General features: G+C 37.4%; 1 protein-coding gene across 2 annotated transcripts in view; it reads left to right on the top strand.

Moving 5' to 3' along the window:
• LOC114059258 (thyroid adenoma-associated protein homolog) overlaps nucleotides 1-20,886 on the top strand; it is an 88,864-nt gene that overhangs the window by 20,082 nt on the left and 47,896 nt on the right. For both annotated transcript variants that reach the window (XR_003571627.1, XM_027887476.1), the window contains exon 2: nucleotides 7,455-7,570. Coding sequence is in view for 1 of the 2 variants with exons in the window: in XM_027887476.1 (XP_027743277.1) it covers nucleotides 7,455-7,570 (116 nt within the window). In the remaining variant the exon portion in view is untranslated. The remainder of the gene's footprint in view (nucleotides 1-7,454; nucleotides 7,571-20,886) is intronic.

Here is a 20,886-nt window from a genome sequence, read left to right as displayed (position 1 = left end):
TAAAGAGTTTGAAGTTTCCTGGCAGCAAACTTCTCATTGTTTAGTTTTCTTCTAATACAAAATCTGAGTTGCATGCACAAATTTGTAGCTGCAATTCAGTTTGGCCCTGACTAAAATAGGAAGTAAAACCTGAAGGAAAAACCTAGTAAAGCTGTGTTGCAAGAACTTTGAGCTGTGAAATTTCACATTTGTTGGCTCGTTTTGGGCAAAAGCAGGAGCTTATATTCAGTTTTAAGAACACATTTTTATTAATGGATGTTTTGTGGTATATAACTGTCACTGAGAAGAGAGCTACTTTGCAATTTTTCAGCATTTTCTATCTTTCATTAGTTATGGCACATTCATCATTTTCAGATTAATAAATAGCTGTGTTATTCTTGCTCAGTTATACAGAGTTAACTAGTATCGTATTTTATTCATAACTTGAGATCTTTCCAACCTTATTTTACAACTTCTTAATCATACCCTGCTTGCCTTCATTTTAATAAAAACAACTTAATTCATATATAAACCCAGCTTTATGAATTTTGATGGATATATTTGGAAGGAGGATTTAAATGCAATAATTTCTCATTAATAATAAAGCAAAATTGTGTAATTAGATGATGAAATGTGCTGACAAAACAAAGCTAAAATTATGGAAAAAATGAATTGTGAACCAGCTGATGCTTTAAAGGAAGAAAAAAATTTTATGCAGTTTTTCTGAAAAACATTTGCAAAGGGAAATATTTGAACTTCAGACTGAGTTTATTAGTCCATCAAAAACAAATTTAAGGAAGCATATTCATATATAGTAATTACAATCATATAATGTATATTTGGCAGAAATAATAATCTGATCTGTTCTGAAATTACTTTCATGAAATTAAAGACTTCAAAGAAAATAAGTGGTAGGAACAAAGGAGATGAGGCCTGTAATAATCTGGTGTATATATAAGTGATCTAGGACTATGAGAAGAATGATAGCTTTTCTAACACATCTGTTTGGGGATGGCAAGGGAATTGATAAATATTTGAAATTACTCTTCAATATATTGTCATTTAAATGTGGAAATAAACTCAGGGTATTTACTCTTTCCCACAAACAGTGAATAAAAACTTTTCTCATAATTAGATGAAGAAAAGTCTTAATGACTGTAATAGAGCTGATCTATCCACACAGTTGCTGAATCTCAGTGTGGCAGAGGATGGGTCATACATGGTGAAGATGCAGGGCACAGGGGTGCCACCCGCACTGCCTGCTGCAGCACATTTGTGTGCTGTGGTTCTAGACTGATTTTAAAGTATTACTCTGCAATCTGCGTGGCTGCTTTTGTTTGGGGGAGCAGCATGAACTCCAGGAGTTCATACCATCCTTGCTCATGATGAAATACTGTATTTCTTTTCCACAAATCTAATTTTTTAACAGACCGGGATGATATCAGTACATAAGCAGATAGAAACACTCCCAATTTATTTTTGTATAGATATCTTTTTGGAAAACTGGGGGTGGAAGTTGATGTTCTTAGTCCCATTTTAATTATCACTCTGGCACTTTTCATCTTTAAGAAAAAAAAAGGGATTTTTAGGATTTGTTTTTCCCTAGAGCTAATTATTGTAACTTTGAACTTTTTATCTTCCTAATAAAAATGCCTTCACCTGTCACAGCAGCTTGCCAGTTTTTATCTACGTGGTTGTAGTAAAAAGAAAATGAAAAATTGGACCTAATTTTCAGAATGCAGAGATAACTTGGCAGTTGTTTTTATCATAGAACAAGAATAAAATTTTATCTGCCTTTAAATGAGAGAAGAAAAGGAAAATTATGTCTGATGTTTTCTCATGTTAATACTTAGGCAAAAGCTTTTGATGGAACAATTCCAAAGAGCCATGTTTAGCTTAGTGCAATAATCTCCTTACTGCTGCCATTTTGCAAACACCCTTTTTTGGCTTTCCTTGTTACTTCAACCTTCATAGCTTGGTGAGTGGCATATTTTTCCACGCTCAGTATTTACACAGTGTTTTCTTTCAGCTGTTGAAACATCTGTATTCTTTACTTTTTTTTTTTTTTTTTTTTTTTTTTTTTTTTTTTTTTTTTTTTAGGGAGTTAAAGGATCTATGCTGAGAATGTAAAGTTTAGGGTGATGTCAGTTGGTCTTTTTTTCTTTTTCAATAAGCACTGGAATGAACACTGGGAGCATTGTTCCAGTCTTGCGCTTAGGAATGTGAATATTAGTACTGTATACTTAATTTCATCCAAACATAGCTGAGGGCATTTATGAAGAGGTTTTTATTGCTTCAGGTCATCTTAAGGGGGGAAAAGTTTAATGTTGCTACTTCACTGAAAAGTGTGTGACTGTATAACCTTCAACGTGTTTTTGGAAAGTCTGATTGTTTAAAAAAGGCACTTTGTGCAGCAACATGCTGAAGGATGTGCTTTCTTTAAAATACAAACATGTGTGCGTGCACACCAAGTATCCATTTAATCATTGTTCCATGTCTGAAATTAAATGTTTATTGTAAATTTTGGAAACCTTAGTTCCTCCTATAAAATTATTGCTAGTGCTATGAAATGTTAATTTTTATTTGTTTGACAGAAAATGTGTCACACCAGATCAACTTTGTGACTATTAAGAGGTCACGATATATTTGCAGTGTCTCTGTACATATGCAGGAGAGCTTTTGGCATAAAAAAAAATTTTCACTTGGTAAATTTTGTGTTTGATACAAGTTTTCCTTCATCATCGCATTGCTTCATTATTTTAATTGTGTATTTCCCAGCAATTCAAGCTGATATGCTGAGCTGCTGAAGATAATGATCTGCTGCATATCATATCAAAGTTGGTGTGGGAGAGTAAAATGTCTCTTCCTGCTTCTCGTGATTTATAGTTTTGACTTAGCTGATGTCTAATCATTGAAGTATTTGTTTTTTCTAAAAAGCAATGTGCATTTTTTCACTTGATCATCCAAAATGAACACTTGGAAAACAGCAGATGTCATGTCTTAAGGCCTGCTTGGGTACAAAGAAAACACTCAACTTTCTCATGTCATGACAGGGAGACACACAAGTCCGTGTTGCATCTGAAGGTTACTCTTTGGTGGGGGATGGATGTAAACAGGACAGAAAGATACATGTGGTGTTTTCCCTCCCCCACCCTCCTCTGCTTTTTCCCCTTTTCTTCAGGCTTCTGCAGCTGAAAAACAAGGGTGAAGCATCAGCAGCGCTAAGGAGGGGGAAGGAAGGTACTGGAAGTTAGGAATAGCTGGAGAGTGGAACGCAGTTTCATCAGCATGCTCGGTCCTGGGGTTTTGCTCATTAGGATAAAGTGTCACACCTGAGCTGGCTTGGTGGGGCTTGTTTGGGGATGTTTTTTTTGTGCTATTCTGCATTAAATAGTCCTCCCATGCAGGTGGTTTTACCTGCAGCAGGTTAAGACATGCTGGCTCAGAAGTAGTAGAACCTCACGGACCAAAGGGTCTCAGAATGGTCAAGCACTGGACACTGTTGCCCGTTATGTATCCAAGTATCTGGACTTCCCATGGCTTGCACTGTTTTAACAACTCTTCCCCAGGTTGATGGGAAGTCTCCACAGTCCTGTTGGTGTATTAGCCTGACTCCTGAGCAGTCTGCTTAAGAAAAGAAAATGTTTTTGAGCATCCATGAACTCACCATCTTTAATGCAGGATTCTGCAGAACTGCAGACAATTCCTTGGATGCTGTATTTAAAAAACTCCGAACATGTCAAAGATGTGTTCAGGCTGCTTTCTTGGTATTTAGTTCATGTCAAATTTGAAGATAATCGTTGTCAGACGGTAAGGCTTCATAAACCTGCCTCTACAGTTAGTGCAAATCTTTGGTAAAACTACCTTTAAAAAGAAAATTATTGTATTTCCTTAGTGTAACAGACAAACAACACCACATACACAAGGAACACCATGACCTCATTGCATTTATGTGTAAGGAATTTAGCAGAAGATTTTAAATCATGTAGAATTTTGGACTTGAGGAAAGCCATGTGCTGGAAAGCCTGTCTATTTTATTATCTGTATCAAACAATCTCATAAAACTTGCTACCTCCTCATGCAGACATTGCCTGGCTTGTAGTCTTAGATCGTGGAAGCTACATGGAAGCCAAGGAATGATGTGTCACACATGATGGAAGTGAAGCATTGCTGAGGCTAACTTTTACAGATTCCTTGTTTGGTTGCCTCTGGTTTTAGCTTACATAAAGTAGGACTTTGAATAAAACATGCTGATGTTAATTACAATTTCAGATTTAGTTTAGGCATTCTAAAGTCTCAAGCTGAAAGAAGAATTCCTTCGTGGGAAAGGTTCTAGGTCTCCAAAATTTGGTGAGGCGACCTGAATAAATGATAGAGGGCTTTCAATGAAATAACAAGAAAATCGAGATTTTGCATATGTCAAAAGTCAAACCAGGATAAACTGTATTTGAACATTATTTTTGATGGATGCCAGCATTTTTCAAAAGTGCATCAAACTCTTGCACGAGTTGCACTTTCTGATTCTACTGCTGAAATGGGGCTCGTGCCCTGTGATTTTTACCATCTGAATAGTTTTGAAAGGATATGGTTCATATAGATAATCAACCCTAAAGGAATTTTGATTGCATTTTCAGTACTGTATTTCCTACCTGGAAAATTTAAATCCACAAATTTGACCTCCTTAGTCTACATAATTCTTTCTCTTTCAAGACCTTTTGCTTGAAGTATCAAACTACTTAGGTTTCCTTTGTATTTATGTGGGAGGCACTTTGAGAGTTCTTTTCAAAGCTGAAGAGATTAAATTAATTTAAGCTTCTAGGAAAAAATATGATAGTCCCTTCATAATTGTGAAACAGATTTTATATTATTGCTTAGAGGTAAATCCGTTCTCATTCCTGGAAATGAACACAAGCACAGAAGAATAAAATTGGAAAGGTTAAGGCACCAAGTGGTTTTCAGTTAGCAGAGGATATAAAAGGCAGTAAGAAGAGCCTCTGCATATATATTTTCTTTTTTCATTCTTCTGTCATGTCAATTACTTAACAGAGATTAAGGGCAAGCCATAAAAAATACAGAGAAACTATTAGTAGTGGCAACTTGGTGCGTTAGTTTTTATGAAGGTTAATTTGAGTGGATACTTACGTAAAGCATTTTAAGAAGCAGAGAGTTGCACAGGCAAGAGCAGACTAAAGAAGAATATTCAAGGTAAAGATCTCTGGTGACACTGATATATTTGCAAGCTTGCACTTTTGTGAAGTGCTTTGTAGAAAAAGATCAAAATTCAGAAAGACCTTGGAAAGGCTGTTTTAGAAAGATACCATCAACAAAATGATGTTCAGTTCAGATGACTTCAGAAGATGTAAAAAAAAAAAAGAAGTACAAGCTGTTTTTCCAGGATGTGTCTTGCCCACAGAGCACCTGCTAACAAAGGGAGATGAGAGTTTATTTCATTGTTCCTGTCAAAGGGCCCCGGTGGGATATCTGTGTTTAATAAGTACCTCACTAGGAAAAAATCTGGACTAACTGTATAGTGTCCAGAGAACAGTTGTGTACCGTGAGGTCAAGGATGGGAGTGGAGTGGAACACCTTACCTCAAGAGCTTGGATTTTGAGGGTGAAACACTGGAGGAGGTTGCATACAAGTGTTTTGGAATCTGCTTTGTTGGCTGTTTTGAGGATTAGGACAGTCAGGCAGGCATTTGTTTCATCAAAGAATGTTAAGAGCCTGCCTCAATGTTTGTATGGATTAGATAGTCTCTTGACTCTCTTCTGTTTCTGTGCTTATTTGAAATGATTACAGCTGTTTTTCCACTTGAATAATTTCACAAAAAACAACCCAGATGAAATTCTGTCAAGTTAATGCTATGTGGCAGTGCTTGTGTTTCCAAAACAAGCAAACAAACAAAAAAAATAACCCCCGGAGCAAGTGACAGCTGGAATGTGGGAAACCAAGATCTGAGATGTAAAAATCTGGATACGAAGGTTTTTCTTTTCCCAAAGTGAAGTGAAGGCCCCAGCTTGATCCATTAGTCATTAAATTGTTACTTTGCAAGTATGAATTGCTAGTACTCTGACACGTTAAGAGTGTTTCCTTATAAAATGCTCCTCTATGTATTTTCAGAAATTATCTGATAAACACCGCTAAAGCTTCCTAAATACTGCATGTGGCCGGTTTCAGTAAATAATGGGGAATGTGCTTTTTCAATTTGCGTAGAATCCTTGTCTGTCAATGTAACTCACCTGTGTAGCAAACAGAATGTCAGGTTTTGAGGCTGTAAGACAAGTAAAAGAAAGAGGGAGTGTTATCCCCTTGTTCCAGCTTCTAAACTGCGTATATGTGCAAAACTCCTAAACCTGAGTAAGATCTTTCCCTTCGGGCTTCAGTACTTCACTGTTTATCTCCGTGTTTTTCCATTTAGAAATTAGCTCATCTAGGTGTTTCCTGTTCACTTGCATGTTAGTGGGAAAACTAAAAACTAAGTGGCACGATATGGATGTTGCCACTTGTGTCAGAAGTGTGTGTCATACACCCTCTCCCACATGCAGAAAGGATGGCTAATACCGGGGCTGGGCTTGGAGAGTCCCTCTCCACTGTGCAGTCCGTGTCAGCTTTCTTTCATTGTCCAATATTTTTATTTCATGCTTATGATCTAGATTACTATACATTTTATTTAATTAATTTTTTTCTTAACACTTTTTTGAATATTCAATTCTACTTGGAAAAACCTGTTTTTAAGTAGCAAAGGGTGGTCTCTTAAGAACAGAAGTTTTTTGTTTTGTTAACTGTCTGACCAGAAAGCTACAGGTTGTGCTTTCTATTCTGGTTTCTTTAATTCTTTCCTTCATGGTAGCTAGGATTTGTCTACTCAGCTTTTATGTGAAGCTCTGGAGGAGAAAGTGCAGTCAGTGCTGAACCCCAGTGCAGGAGCTCAATCTTCTCTGACCTTAGAACTGCCTTCTCTGAATCTCCCTTCTCTGAATCTCCCTTCTTTGAAACCCCACTGCCCATGGTGTTTGGCTGAGGCTCAGAATGAATGTTAGCAGGAAAAGGAATAAAGATACTTGCCTGTGAGCACTTTGAAGTGGTTATAGATGTAAAAGGCTTTTTTCTCAATATATGATTTTTAAGACTGTTCCCTGTCTCCCTGGTTGTACTTGTATGGTGCAACCAGCCCTGTTGCATCCAGCGTGCTCCACAGGTGGTTGTGCTGGCCCTGGCGAGCAGGTGGCACCACGAGGAAGTTGAAAGTTGAGGGATGCTTGAGTTGGCAAGGGCCAGAGGAGCGGTGTTCATCCTTTTGCCTTCTGTTCACTTCATGAGGGTTAACATCTTCCAGCACTTTCTGTGCTTTGCTGTTCAATTACTGCAAAAAGCGAATTTTAAAGACCAGGAAACTTAAAGATTTAAGGATCCTATCGGCTGTTAGGCCAAATGAATATGTGATTTTTTTTAATCTATTCTTTTTTATTATTTAGGTTTTTCATTTGCTGCAGTCATACTTAGAATCAAAGCAGTTCGTTAGTTTGGACTTCCAGCAGGGACTGACCGACATCATTACCTGTTTGGGGACCAAACTGTGGCTGGCTAAAAGGTAAGATAAAACAAAAAATATCTGTGATTTATTCACATATTTTACTAACATATGAAAGGCTTGGCTGATTTTTTTTTTTTTTTAAGCAAGATGGAAACATTTACTTCTCTAGAAATATGTAAAAGTTAGATACCTTTACTGGCTTGCTGATTTTTAATCAAGATGATTTTTATCTAAGAAGTAAAGATGAAAACATTGTAGTCCAGTCATTAAAGAAAAAAACCCCTGTGAATGAAAATTCCTACAGAAGCAGACACTTTGAGGATAATTGTTGCTTCTTGGCTAAGAAAAATATGCCACATGTACAAGGTTTTTATGTTCCTATTTTTCTGACTTTGACCTTTCAAAAAAATTAGTAGGAAAATATCATAGCAATTGTTTAAACTATCAAAAGGATTTAACTGTCCACAAACAATCCAAGATAGTTTTGGAAACATTTTTTCCTAAGTTCATCTATCTTGAGGTGACCTCAAGAGATCTTTCTCTCTTTTTCTTTTGAAAATCTACTTAATCTCATCAATTGCTTTTGAGAATTCCTACCCATGAGAATTGCCACCCAAAACTTGAGAGGAATCTGTTGTGGACGAAGAACACAAGTCCTTGCATAGATAGATAACTGGGAATATTCTACATTTTGCACTGTGGAGTGAGGTCACCAGTACAACCTGGCGTGGGTCTCTGATAAAATCCCGTATCTCTTTGTGATCATCAAAACCAACATCATAAGTGGTTTGGAGAAAGGGGCTGTCTAGTGGGTAGAGAAGTCTTCTGTCTGTGTTACCTGACTTCGGGTAATCAAGATAGAGTCAAACTCTGAGAATTGCACAAGTGGGAGAGTGATGATAGGGCACATGAAACTTGCTGTAAATAATTGTGAATTGATACTCATGAACAAAACAGTCTAGACTTTACCTGGGGAAAGGGGGCTTGACTGAGCAGATTTTTTTGTCTCTAAAAAATCACTCTGGTTCTTGGTAAAGCCCAAGAGGGGAGAAAACATACCTATGTTTATCTGTTAATCTGTGTTGTATATTTAAATATTGTGTAAATCACAAAGAAGGTACAATAGGAATCAGAATCAGTATAAAGACTGACAGCAAGTATTGAACAGTGTCTACCTGGGGAGTGATTACATAGCCTGAGATTTATTTTTTTTTATCCTGAAAAATGAACAATTAAGAGATGACATGGAAAAAATTAATTCTATGAGTCACATAAAAAAAGGACAGGAAATTATCATCCCTTCCAAGATGGCAGAGGTAAAAGAAACAAAATAATGATATTTTTAATGTAATTTTAATTTAGCTATGGAACTCCATGATATAAGATAGTCTTGGTTTTGAACCTGTCTGAATTTTTAACCAATGATTTAACAAAGTCATGCAAGAAAAGTCCAGTGAGGTTACTGGGTATGTAGACATCACAGTTGGCTCAAGAAATTTATCAGTAACCTTAAAGATTGAGACAGAGATTTTGGAAAGTGTCACTGTTTTTATGATTTCCTTTCCTGTGCATCTCCTTTCTGCCTGATTAGAGATGTCACAGGGGATTTGATGGACCTGTTGACTTGATTCAGCATATAAGCATGTTTAAGTCTTTAAATAAGAATGTTAATTTATGTAACTAAATTAAGTCCATTGATACTGTCAAAAAGAGAAAAAAACCCAAACACTGGAAACCAAATTTAGCAGAAAGATGCTCATGCTTCATAATTCAAACTTCCTTATCTTGCAGCAAATATGTAAGGACCAGGCTCTGTTCACTACAGATTTTAAATAAATTCTAGGTTTTCAAAGTATTTTTTCAGAACTGCCCCTTTTAGTACATCAGTGATATAAGTACTAACTCTTTGGTTGTTTTTCTAGTGACTTTTTTTTTAATTATCATTATTATTTTATTATTTTTATCATCTCTGGAAAGGAAACATTTTCATGTTATCTCTAAGAAATTCTGGTGCATGGTATAGGTATTTTCCTTATGTGATTTATTTTCTCTTTCTCTTGCTTATAAAAGCCACAGCTGTATATGTAATATTAACCCCCTTTCTAGCACATTTTTGTCAGTTTGTTGTAGTCTCTTTTTCATAGTCTTGGAATCTCCATTATTGCAGTTAATACTATACACAGAGTTTTTTTAAATTGTCTTTCTCCCCAGATAGTAAATTTTTTTATTATGAGGATACAGGCTTGCAACACTAACTTAAAGGAATGGGTTTTTTAAATTTGCAAAAATAAGTTTCTGTCTGTTAATGTACATTATCATTCTTACTGAGTCTGTACAGCCTTAGGTCTTTAGGCACACTTGGAGCTAAGGTGTGTTTTCTTTTTCTTTCTTTGTTTTGTTTATTTGTCTTAACTCTAAAAAAAGCAAGTAAAATATCCAGGAGATATTTGGTAACCAGATTTGCTTCCACATGAGTTTTAAACTTAAGACAACAGAAAATGTGCTCACCTCTTAACTTTCTGCTTGAGATAAATGTATTCAGTGTGGCGTAATTTAAAAAAAAAAACAAACAAAAACCAAGCAACCAAACCAAAAAAAGCTACTGGAATAGGTGGTATTTCTGGTAGTTTCAGTCTCCCACATTCAGTGTGCAGCTTTACTGTTTGTAGTTGGCTGGGTGGAGGTGAACAACTGTTCTGTGATAAACGGTGGGGTTTGAGGGTTTTGTTGTTGGCTTCTCTTTTTCTGGTTTTAAAGGAGTATTAGGAGGTTACTTGGCAACTGAGTTTTGAAACTGAGTAAGGCCGTCTGTGTGGGTTTCTGGATGTTAGGAGAGAGTATGTTGTTTAACTTCTTGCTGTGTTCCTGCTGCAGGTCACAGTCAGAGAGGGTGATGACTGGCTGGGCCCTCGGTCCATGTACAGTCATTCTTACCTTCTTTCTGTTCAGGCAACGAGAGTGAGCACAATAGAGAAAAAAGAATGGGTCTCCATCTGCCTTTTCTGCCTTTTGTCATAAGGAGATAATTTCACATGTTGCCGATACTGCAGTGCACTGACTGAAAATAGGGTATTAGAGGCACTGACTGTTAATCTTAAATGAGTCAAAAACCAGTTAAAATTTAACAGGAAAATGGTTCACAAGTTTGGAGAAGTGGGAAATTATTTCCAAACATCAATTTTCAATTACATTTCTGTGCTAGTTCTGAAAGTTCTTGCTGGTGTTCTTTCAACTATATACTTCCTTTGTACTATGGAGCAAACTTCTCTGAGAATCTTAAATTACAAAATTTTGGATTGAATATGTAGTTCTTAAAAATGAAGCTCAGTTGTCAAGTGTGTATCTGTAGGAAAGACCATTATTCTTCAGTGGTTTCCTGAACTGGGTGGGTTTTTTTCTGTGTTTGGGTTTTGGTTTGGGGGTTCTTTTGCTTTTTTAATGCCAGAATGTAATTTCCTTTCATCAGAATGTATTGGTGTAGAATAACTCAAGAAGCTATTGTACATTCCCTGCTAATATAGTAATCTCTTCTTCCTTCCCCACTCCAAGACCTGATTTTCCTTCAGAGAATAAAATAATGGGTCACATTCCCCAAACTGCATTTCATAAAGCATTTACTTTTTCAACTAGTATTTTCAGTCTGTTATGAAGGCAGACTTCTCATACTAATGGCACGTGGTTGCTTTTTCTCCTCAGCTTTTTTTTACATTTTCAAAACATTATATTTTTTGTGTATTCAGAAACAGTATTTCCATTTTTGATGTTTTGGTGAATAAGACCTGCCTTCATTTCTCAAGGTGATGCTTGAATCTTTTCCTTTTATTTGCAGGTTTATAGTTCATTTAGTGTTTTTTATTTTGTTTTGGAGTAAACCTGTTTGTTAGTTTAAATTGGTATAATAATGTTACTGCTTTCCTCCACCCTCACACCAATGTTAGTTCACTGCATTTTTTACTCACATGGGAGGTGCAGGGAGTGTTGAGAAAAATAGAAATTTTAAAAATATATAAAATCTTCTTTGTTGGAGAATGGAGATGATGGAATGAAGTGATGGAAATTAGTCTGGTGAAAACTTAAAAAAAATAATCAATTTATCAACCTAAACCTTTGAAAGAGTTCAAAGCCCTGGCATATGAATTTGGAAAAAAAAATTAGTTTTTAGCTCAACTGCATACAAGACTAACTGTTACAAGACTAACTCTAGATGCCTTCTGCTTCATAAATACAGAAAGCTAAAAAAGCAACCTTTGGATCTGGTAATTGGTTGTACAGAAGTCCCAGAAATATCTCTCTTGTTTCATTTGTAGCCTTTGGCATGGCAAAGTATTGGTATTGGAAAATTTGTGTAATCATGTCATTGCACAGCTTTGCTGTAGGATGCTGCTTTCCAGTACTTTGAGTTTGATTTTTTTTTTTTTTCTCTGCCCTCCTCCTTACCACAGGAGGGGGAAAAGTCTTTGAGGTTGTGCCAGAAGTCAAATAACACAACTCTGCTAACCTCCAGCCATGTGCCATTCCTTAGCTGAGAGCCTGTCTGCACTGGGAAAGTTTACTTCTAAGAAGGCTGCTTTCTTGAAACTAACTTGTGTGGAACAGCCTTGTATAAAACCAGCTGGCTTTGCGTTTTTCAAAGAGTCCCTGGTTCGTGTGGAGTGGGCTGCCTGCCATGTGTGCACTTAGGTTCATGACCCAAGTAACCCGTGCTCTGCACTGCTGCTCCTTATGGCTCTCTGTGGATGGGACTGTTCAAATACAAATAGGTCCTGGTGGAGGGGCACGAGATTTGACCTCACGCAATAAATACATGCAAAAGTTGTTTTGGGCTCAAGCTCAAAACCAGATTCATTGTGCACTGAGATATGTGCTGATCAGTTTTCTCCAGGCTGACTCTAGGATGATTTAGCTATGACTGCTTTAAATGAGGGAAATCCCACCAGTATTTAGGAACACTGCAGAGTATGGTAACTTGCCAAGTTGACGACCATGGCACTCCTCCCTTCTGCCCCTCCGCTTTTGGCTGTACTGTGTGAGTGACAACAGGCAGATGACCTTTCTAGAAGGAACTTCACGTGGGGTGCATTTAGGCAGGAATGTGGAGGCCTTGTCATGGTTTCAGGATTTTGTGGCTCAGACTGTTATGTAAATATTTCTTCTCATTTCCTCTTAGGAGAGGCAGCAGTAATTTCTAGTGAGCAGGCTGTTAAAGACAAAATAGTGGCACATGCAGGTGTACCTAGATATAGGTGCAAGATGCCCATGGCTCTCTGCAGCTTTGCAAGCAGCCTCTGTGTGATTTCTTGAAGTGATCCTTATTTGTGAGCTGGAAGGGTATTTTTGTACTTTCAAAACATCAAGAAGCCAAGAACTAAGGGGAATGTGAGGTCATCCTCCTTGGCAGACAAGTCCTCTTCAGGTAGCACTCTTGCCTCTTCCTCTTCCGCTACATCAAGACAAACCTTCTTGTCCTTCCAACACCCTGTCTGCCTTTGGCATCTTCCTATTTTTACTAACTTTTCTACTTTTTCATTTCTGTCTTTAAAACCTACACATTGATAAGGGCAGTTAATTACCTTTGTTCGTTAGTGGTCTGTATGCATTGTACACTTATGTTCAAAAGTTGAAAATAATTTTATTATCTGAGCTTTGCTCTATGGAAATCTGTTTACCGGGTTTCAGATTGAAAAGTTAACTTTCTGTCAGCTGGAGCAATAATTCCTGTGTGTATTCTTGCACACACAAAACATGAAGGGAAATTTTTGTTGTTCTGTTCCAGCTGAGAGCAAAGCACACCATTACGAACAGTTACTGCACATCAGGTGCTTGGCAGTAATTTACTCATCTGCAACATTCTGACCCATCGGCCTAGTTTAGCCTCGTTTGTATTTACCTTTGAGAGCAGAGTCATAACACCATGTCATTGTTCACAAATGTATTCTTGAAGGCATTAATGTAATTCTTACATGCTTCTAGCTGGCAAATTTAGGTTTCTGTGCTGCTCCAAGTCCACTCTTTCAGCAGTTTTGATAACAGTATCCTTAACACTGCTACAAACTTTGTTTAGATAGTGGGTGATTGCATGTTTTGGAACAACACCCACTATGGGTATCAGCAGAGATCTTTGAACTTAAGGCTGAAGTTTAAGATGTACTTTGCATGAGATCAAATAGTCTGTGACTCAGATTCATAGGTATACTCTTAACTCAAACATGAATATTCTAGGAATATTAAGACTTGGATAAGATTGTTTAAAATGTTTCTTTCCAGTAGTACAACATTCAGAGAAGGCATGTACAGTTACAGATTTTGGACATAAATCCTCACTCATATCTGAAAATGCTTTTTATTAAATAAACATAGGAGTTTTCGTAGCTTGTTCTTAATAAGTAAGCCCCCTGATGGTAATTCTGTAAAATTCATTAACTTTGCACATGGGATTAGTTTGACCTCTAAGGTTTTTAGGATGTTGCTGAGGAATCGCATGAGGTTCTCATTAAGAGAACAAAAAAGAACAGACAGGATTATTTTATCAATCAGGTATGCTAAAAACAACACCAACAAAACACAGCCTTTCTGTATCCTTCATCAAGGACAGCCAGAGAACAAATTAATTTTTCTTAATAGCTGAAATTCAGGATGTTCTTGGTGGTATCGCAATGAAAAAATAATTTGTGTAGCTCCATTTTGAAGCAATAAATTCTCTACCTTTGCCAGGGAAACCAGTAACAACATAATAGTCTGGCTTTGGACGTGGTAAAAACTTAAATCACCAGACTAGCAACTCCCTTTGGAGAAAATACCTTCTATAAGGCTGGATGACCTGTCCTTATAGAGCGGGCAAGTGAGGGGCACTGTGCACACAAGTAATTACTCTGAGAAGGTCTCAGCAGCACCAAGTGGGCAAGCAGATGCACCGTTACTCGGTGTTTGTATTCCTGTTTCTATGCGGGTGTTCCTGCGCTTCCAGGAACTCAGCAAGGATTACTCGGTAGTGCAGGCTTCATTATTATTTTTTTAAATGCTTTCCATTAGATGTAGGTCTGTTGGCCGTGACGTTCACTGATGTGCTGGTTTTGTATTACTTGGTTAAAAATGCTATGGACAAAGTTTAATAATTAAATCCATTATTAATGTCCCCTCAAGAAGACAGGAGGAAGGCCATGCATGTTGATTGAGCGCTACAGATGTGGACCCTGAGAGAAAATAGATTAAAATATGAAGGCTGCCTTCTGAACAAATATTCCCCCAAAAAGCTCAGTCTTTAGAATACTGCAGAATTTGAAAGCTAATAACCCAAAACAATAGGAGATTTAATCTTTTAGTTAGCCACTTGTTGTATATGTAAGAGTGATTTCCATAAGCTTTGTCATCTCCATAAATGACAACTGATCATTTAGCAGATCTCTCTGCAGGTAAAATGTGGTCAGTACAGCCAACTTGGCCCGGTTCATCAGCAACCCTCCAAGGATAAAACTCCCTATGGATGTTTCTCAAAGGGTTATGTAGAGTTGACTGTATGAAGACTCAGATGTCACAGATGATGCACTTTTTGGTGCATTTAGAAGATATTTTAACTGGCAGAAGAAGGAATGCTTTTCAGAGATTTGCCATTTTTCAGCAAGAAGTACACTGGGAGTTGACAGGGAGAGGAAGATATATTGCAAACCTAAAATGTAGTTGCCAGTGTGCCAAACTGCAAAGCTAAGATTATGGAAGACAAAGGCAGACTGGGAAACTCTGAATAGGAAGTTGTGTAGGTCCTTTCCCCAAGTGCTAGCTGGCATTAGGACATGTTGTACTTAGTCAAAATTCTTTTCTGTGTTTTTGTAGAGCAAAAGGTGAATTTCCAGCCTCAGCTGTTTGTGAAATTTTGACTTAATCAGACATGTTTTTAAAGTTCAGAAATACAAGAACTTGTGCAATAGCATCATGTGTATTAACTTGAATATGATGTTCAGGGAACCAGTTCAGTTTATCTGCTGGAGTCAAAAACTGTACGGAACATTGATGTCTAGAAAGTAGGAGAATTTGGGATTTAAATTTATCGCCAGCAAGCTGATTTATTTTCTGCCAACTAAAATATAAATTTTTTTGACAATACGATGCTATTTAACCAGAAGAATAGGGCTGTGTTTAATGATCACAAGTTTTCTTTTCCCATATTAACGGGACTTTTTCTAAAATGCTACTGATAAGTTTAGTTATAGGATAAAGTCTTCCTTATGGGAATTTTAGTCTTTTTTGACCCTTCCAATGCTACAAAAACATGCAGCATTACAGTGAAAGTGACTTTTTCATTGAAGACCAGAGAGGAAGTAGGCAGTTCATTTAATTGATCATTTTGGAAATTGAAATTAAAACAGCCATACAAGTCATAAGGACGATCCTCTTCTTCACAAGGCAGCTTTGAATTGGCCTTTGAAAGGGTTGCCCTTGTAATCTTGTGGTTTCTTCACCCTGATGCTAAAGAGTGGGTCGTGACACTTTTGGCCAAAATACAAGGATTTGTAGGTGACTTTGTAAGTTGTGTAATTTTGACTGGAGTTCTACATTAACTTGATTCATTATCCAAATCTTGTTATCAGTTTTTAAATATCAGGGCTGAGAGTAACCAATCTGAGTGAATAGATTAAAAGTGGCTAACAGTCATTTAAACACTGTATTAAAACCAATGTTGTCTGACACTGTGTATGATTATGTATTGCTTTACTGTGACCAAAACCTTGATGCACATTACATTTTCCTAGGTGGAAATTCTGTTTTGTTAGTTATTTAATAAAGTTAAATTCCCATTTGAGAAATAAGATTAGTAGTTGATAAGATTCATAAAGCAGCACTGGCTGGAAGATTTGAAATATTTCTGACTTTTCTAAAATCTTTGAGACTGCAAAACACAGAGCTTTTCTGAGACCAGGTTTTAGATATCCCTAAGACAGCTAACTACACTGAGACACCTGTACCTAAACTAATTCATTAGAGATGTTATGGATTTTTATTTAATAGACATTGATTGTCAGGTTGCATTTGAAATTTCTTAAGTGCTTATTGAGAGTTTGAGGAAATATGCTTTGATTTTTATTGTTAAATGTTTAGTAAATATTATAAGTTGCTGTATATTAAATAGTGCTTGTTCTGCTAATAGTTTTCCAACATCTGTTTCCTAATGAGGAAAAATATGAGCAAAATAAACTACCTCTTTGGAAAACATTGGATTTCTAGAATAACCAAAACCTACTATAATAAACATTAACACGAACAGCTTTGATTTCATAACCACTAACTGTGATTATATCTGTATTATTTATGTAACAAATGCAATAAATTAATGCTACAGTTGCTGTTGCTCATGTTGAAGTGAGGTGGGAAAAGAGGAATGAGGCAGAAGAAAATAGCTGTCAGCTTTTTAAGTCATCTGACTTAGTGTTACTGAAAACAAGGTTTCTAGAATATAATGAGAATCTGCAAATGTTGTGCATCAAAATTCTTTGGTATTTGCTACACATAAAGGTGTGTTGGCATCCTCATTTTTATACAGAAATCCACGTGGTTATAAATGATGCCCTGTAATAAGCAGAAATGCTGTTTAAGGGCCTCTGCAAACCTTCATGGTTAGAGGAGCAAGAGATTGTCTATTTAGTTTGTTTAAATCTTTTTCTCAGTGTTCTGACAGAATTGAGACCAAATGTGTGAGCTTTCCATGTTCTTTCCTCCTTTACACCTTTCCCTTGGAAAAGAAGGTAATTTGCTTCATAATTCATTCATGTGGATCTTCTTTAAATTAAACAGTAATACAGAAGGAACTTAATTTTAGAAGTTAAGCCATGTGTTCTTGGTAGAGTTGAAACAGTTTGTGTGAGCCAAGTACATGGGAGGTCTGTGACCACATATTGCTGATTCCTTCAATAAATGGCATTTTGGTTTGCATCAGATCTGCCATCCAAAATAAGCAAACCAGTGATTACCTCAAATTCAGCATGACTTAACTATAATAGGTGAATCAAACATTGAAAAAATAATATTTGTAGAGCTCCAAACTGTGAGAGGCTAGGATTGATTTCATGGTACATGGACCTAAGCTGCAGTCAGTGTTACTTAAAGGAGGTAAAGGCAGAGCAGAAATCAAAGCGGTCCAGGTAGCCAAAGCCAGCTGGAGCAAACCCCAGTATGGCACATGGAGCTTCTGAACCTGCCCAGTCTGATTTACATCTCCAGAGAGGGAATATCTCCTGCAGGGTACGCTTCCTGGTTCACCTACCAGGCAGTTCCTCGTTGAAAACAAATAGCTTATTGTTACTCTGGTCATATTATATTTTGTAAGTGCCTCTTCAAAGGCATTTGAACAGGAGCCTGTGGATTTTAACAGACTGTTTAGTTCCATTAACCATTTTCTTTGAAAGGAATCCCTAGATTCTTAATGTGTAACACAGGGTTTCTTCCTGCAAGTGACTTGAACTCTTCTCTAATTTTATATTAGCATACCAGAATTGAAAATGCAATTACAAAGAGGTCTGACTATCCTATCTCCAATGACTTGTTCAGCATTAATGATAAGAAACTGGCCAGGTTTGGAATACTTTTATTTTAGGATCTAATCCAGAAATCTGCTATGAAGTTTCAGTAATATGGAAACTGGCACCTGTGTTTTCAGATTTTTCTACTGTTCAGCCATGCCTACCTAAAATAATAAAATCTAAAAAAGCCCTTATTTCCTCCCTACTGAGGACAGTGTTGGGATGGAGCATTGGGCAGTTACAAAAAAATATGTGTAAACCATTTGAAACCTTCAGGCTCTTTAACTTTTTTGACTTGTGTTTCAGTCACCTTGTGTGTTCTGTGGAGTTTTGTGATCGTAGAATTGCCTGAATTGGAAGAGACCTTAAAGATCACCTAGTCCCAACTCCCCTGCCATGAACAGGGACACATTCCATTAGACCAGGGTGCTCAAAGCCCCACCTAACCTGGCCTTGAACACTTCCAGAGGTGGGGTATCCACAACTTCTCTAATCAGCCTGTTCCAGTGCCTCACCATCCTCACAGTAAAGAATTTCTTCTGAATATCTAATCTAAACCTGCTCTCAGTTTGAAGCCATTGCCCCCTGTCTTGTGCTCTTCTGAAAACTCTCCATCTTTCTTGTAGATTACCTTGTACCAGGGGTACTGGAAGGCTGTAGTTAGGTCGCCCTGAAGTCTTCTCTTTTCCAGGCTGAAAAATCCCCATTCTCAGCCTTTTTTTTTTTGCATTGGATGATCTAGTAGGGACACAGCAGCTCCTGCTGTCATATTTTCATTCTCCTTGATTAAATTAGAAACATATTTCTTCTTTGCCTTGTTCTTGCTAAGTAGTAATCCTTTCTGTCCCTGCCTGTTGCAGGAGTCTACTTCCCCTCTGCCGTCAAGTCTGTGACAGTGCTTGTCTTTTACATGTTACTTGGGGCAAACAGCCTTTGACCTCTCTTCAGTCAGATGTGTTGAAATATTCTGCAGTATTGGCTGTCAGTGAAATTTAACTTAGGAGTTGCCTGTGACCTGATTTTCATTTCCACCTGGACAGTCAAGCTCAAAGTTAAAGCATCATGAAGGAGTGCTAGAAACTGAGGGGTAAGCTGCTTAGTGCAGTGAGATTCCTGGAGTAGGCTGGCTATAAACTCTGTATCCAAACAGAAGCAAAAAGCAACAAGTTGAACTTCTGAAGATTATGGTTTAACAGGTCTGGCACAGGATGTGGGGTGGCCATTGGATCTCTGGTGCCGGCTCTTTGAATTCCAGATGTGCTGTTGTTACACCAACGTGTTGGCTAACATAGACAAAGCATTGCTTTAGTCAGGTATGAATCTCTGCCCTGACATCTCTAGCCTCCTGTTAGTATATATGTGTAATAGTATAAATATTGTTTTGATACCCATTTTTCATTTCTGTGTGGATATACCCTTAGATATGAGAATTCTAAACATCTCTAGCTCTGCCCCCCTTCAGAATCACATACAGTTTATCATCTGGAGTGAGCATATGATGTATTTGTTTCCATTAATATCCTTGTTGGAAAGGAGATGAAATAATTTTTGAGTTTTGGACCAAAAAAAAAAAGGAACGCTGTTCCAGATGTCTGGAGCTCACACCTTTGCTACTGCTGTGACTTTCTTGTCCAGAGACAGATTTCCTCAGACCTTGTTTATGAGAACACCACTTTATTTGGGTATCTGTGTTAAAAAAGAAACATTTTGTACTCTTCCCACTCCCGTCGTTGAAGTTCTGCATGAACAGGTCATCCTAAATACTGCGCACTCCATCATTTGAAATGTTCAGCATGTGATTTTTGGCTGTCAGGTCTGTTATGTAAATCACAGTTTGATTGTCTTCAAGACTGAGCTTTCTACTACAGTCTGAACAACACTGAAATTTCTTGGTTTTGGAAAACTGAATTTCCTGTTGTGTCCGTCTGGCACATTTGGATGAGCATTCACTAGCATCACCAGAGCAACAGAACCAGCCAGGAACAAACGTTTGGCATGTTTTCTGATAGCAAAGTCTCATTTCAAAATCAAAAGTGTGTGTATGCACATACTCAGAATGAAGTGGTAAGTGCTTAAAAGCTGGACCAGACTAAAAAACCTCATCAGTGTTGCTGTTAACTCTTCTTTAGTAAGGGTTGCATCAGCCATGTTTTTCCCAAGGCACAGTTTGTACGTTGGAAATTTTCTTTCCACTGGAAAGACAGAATAACAATCGAGTCCTCCATTTTTCAGGGGAGCTGAAGTGCAGTAGGCATTATGTTCCTCATCTTAACTGAAATCTGTCATGGCTGCTTTAATCCATTTTTTGAGTATTTGTGAGAGACCTCTTGTGGGGTTTTTTTTCTTCTAAGGTTTTGACTGATCGGTCACTCTGTTTTCTCGTGGCTTGAGCTCCTCACTCTGTATTTCTTGGTGGTGTTTTCACACAGATTTAGTTGTGAAGAACAACTTAGGCAACAACTGGATGCACAAGATACAGAAGAGATGTTTTTTTAGCCAAGGTGGATGGAAATTAAGTCTGCCTAATGCAATTCTTCTGAAATAGTTCATATTAAAATTGCTTTGGGTTCTTATGGCACCAGTTCTTACTGATGTGCATCTTCTCAGCGGGCAGGCTTTTAGCTCTTGTGCTAAGGCAGGTGGTAGGTGACAAGCATGGAGACGTTTTTGGAGCTAAGAACCTAAACTACTTCCCTCCTAAGAAAAGGAGAAAAAAAACCCTCTTTAAAAGAGAGATCCTGTTAGCATGTAGTCTGCTGTGTGTTACCTGGATGCCTAATATTGCAGGCCATAAAAGAAAACATAAGTATTTTGAGCTTATTGCAGAGTTTATTGCTGAAGGTGAGAGCAATGTTTCTGGTTAAA

This window comes from Empidonax traillii, unplaced genomic scaffold, assembly GCF_003031625.1.
Source record: "Empidonax traillii isolate 1590-97213 ecotype Southwest subspecies unplaced genomic scaffold, ASM303162v1 scaffold212:size762246, whole genome shotgun sequence".
NCBI lineage: Eukaryota > Metazoa > Chordata > Aves > Passeriformes > Tyrannidae > Empidonax > Empidonax traillii.
The sequence above is the reverse complement of the archived record's forward strand: the minus strand, read 5'-3'. Positions and strand labels throughout refer to the sequence as shown.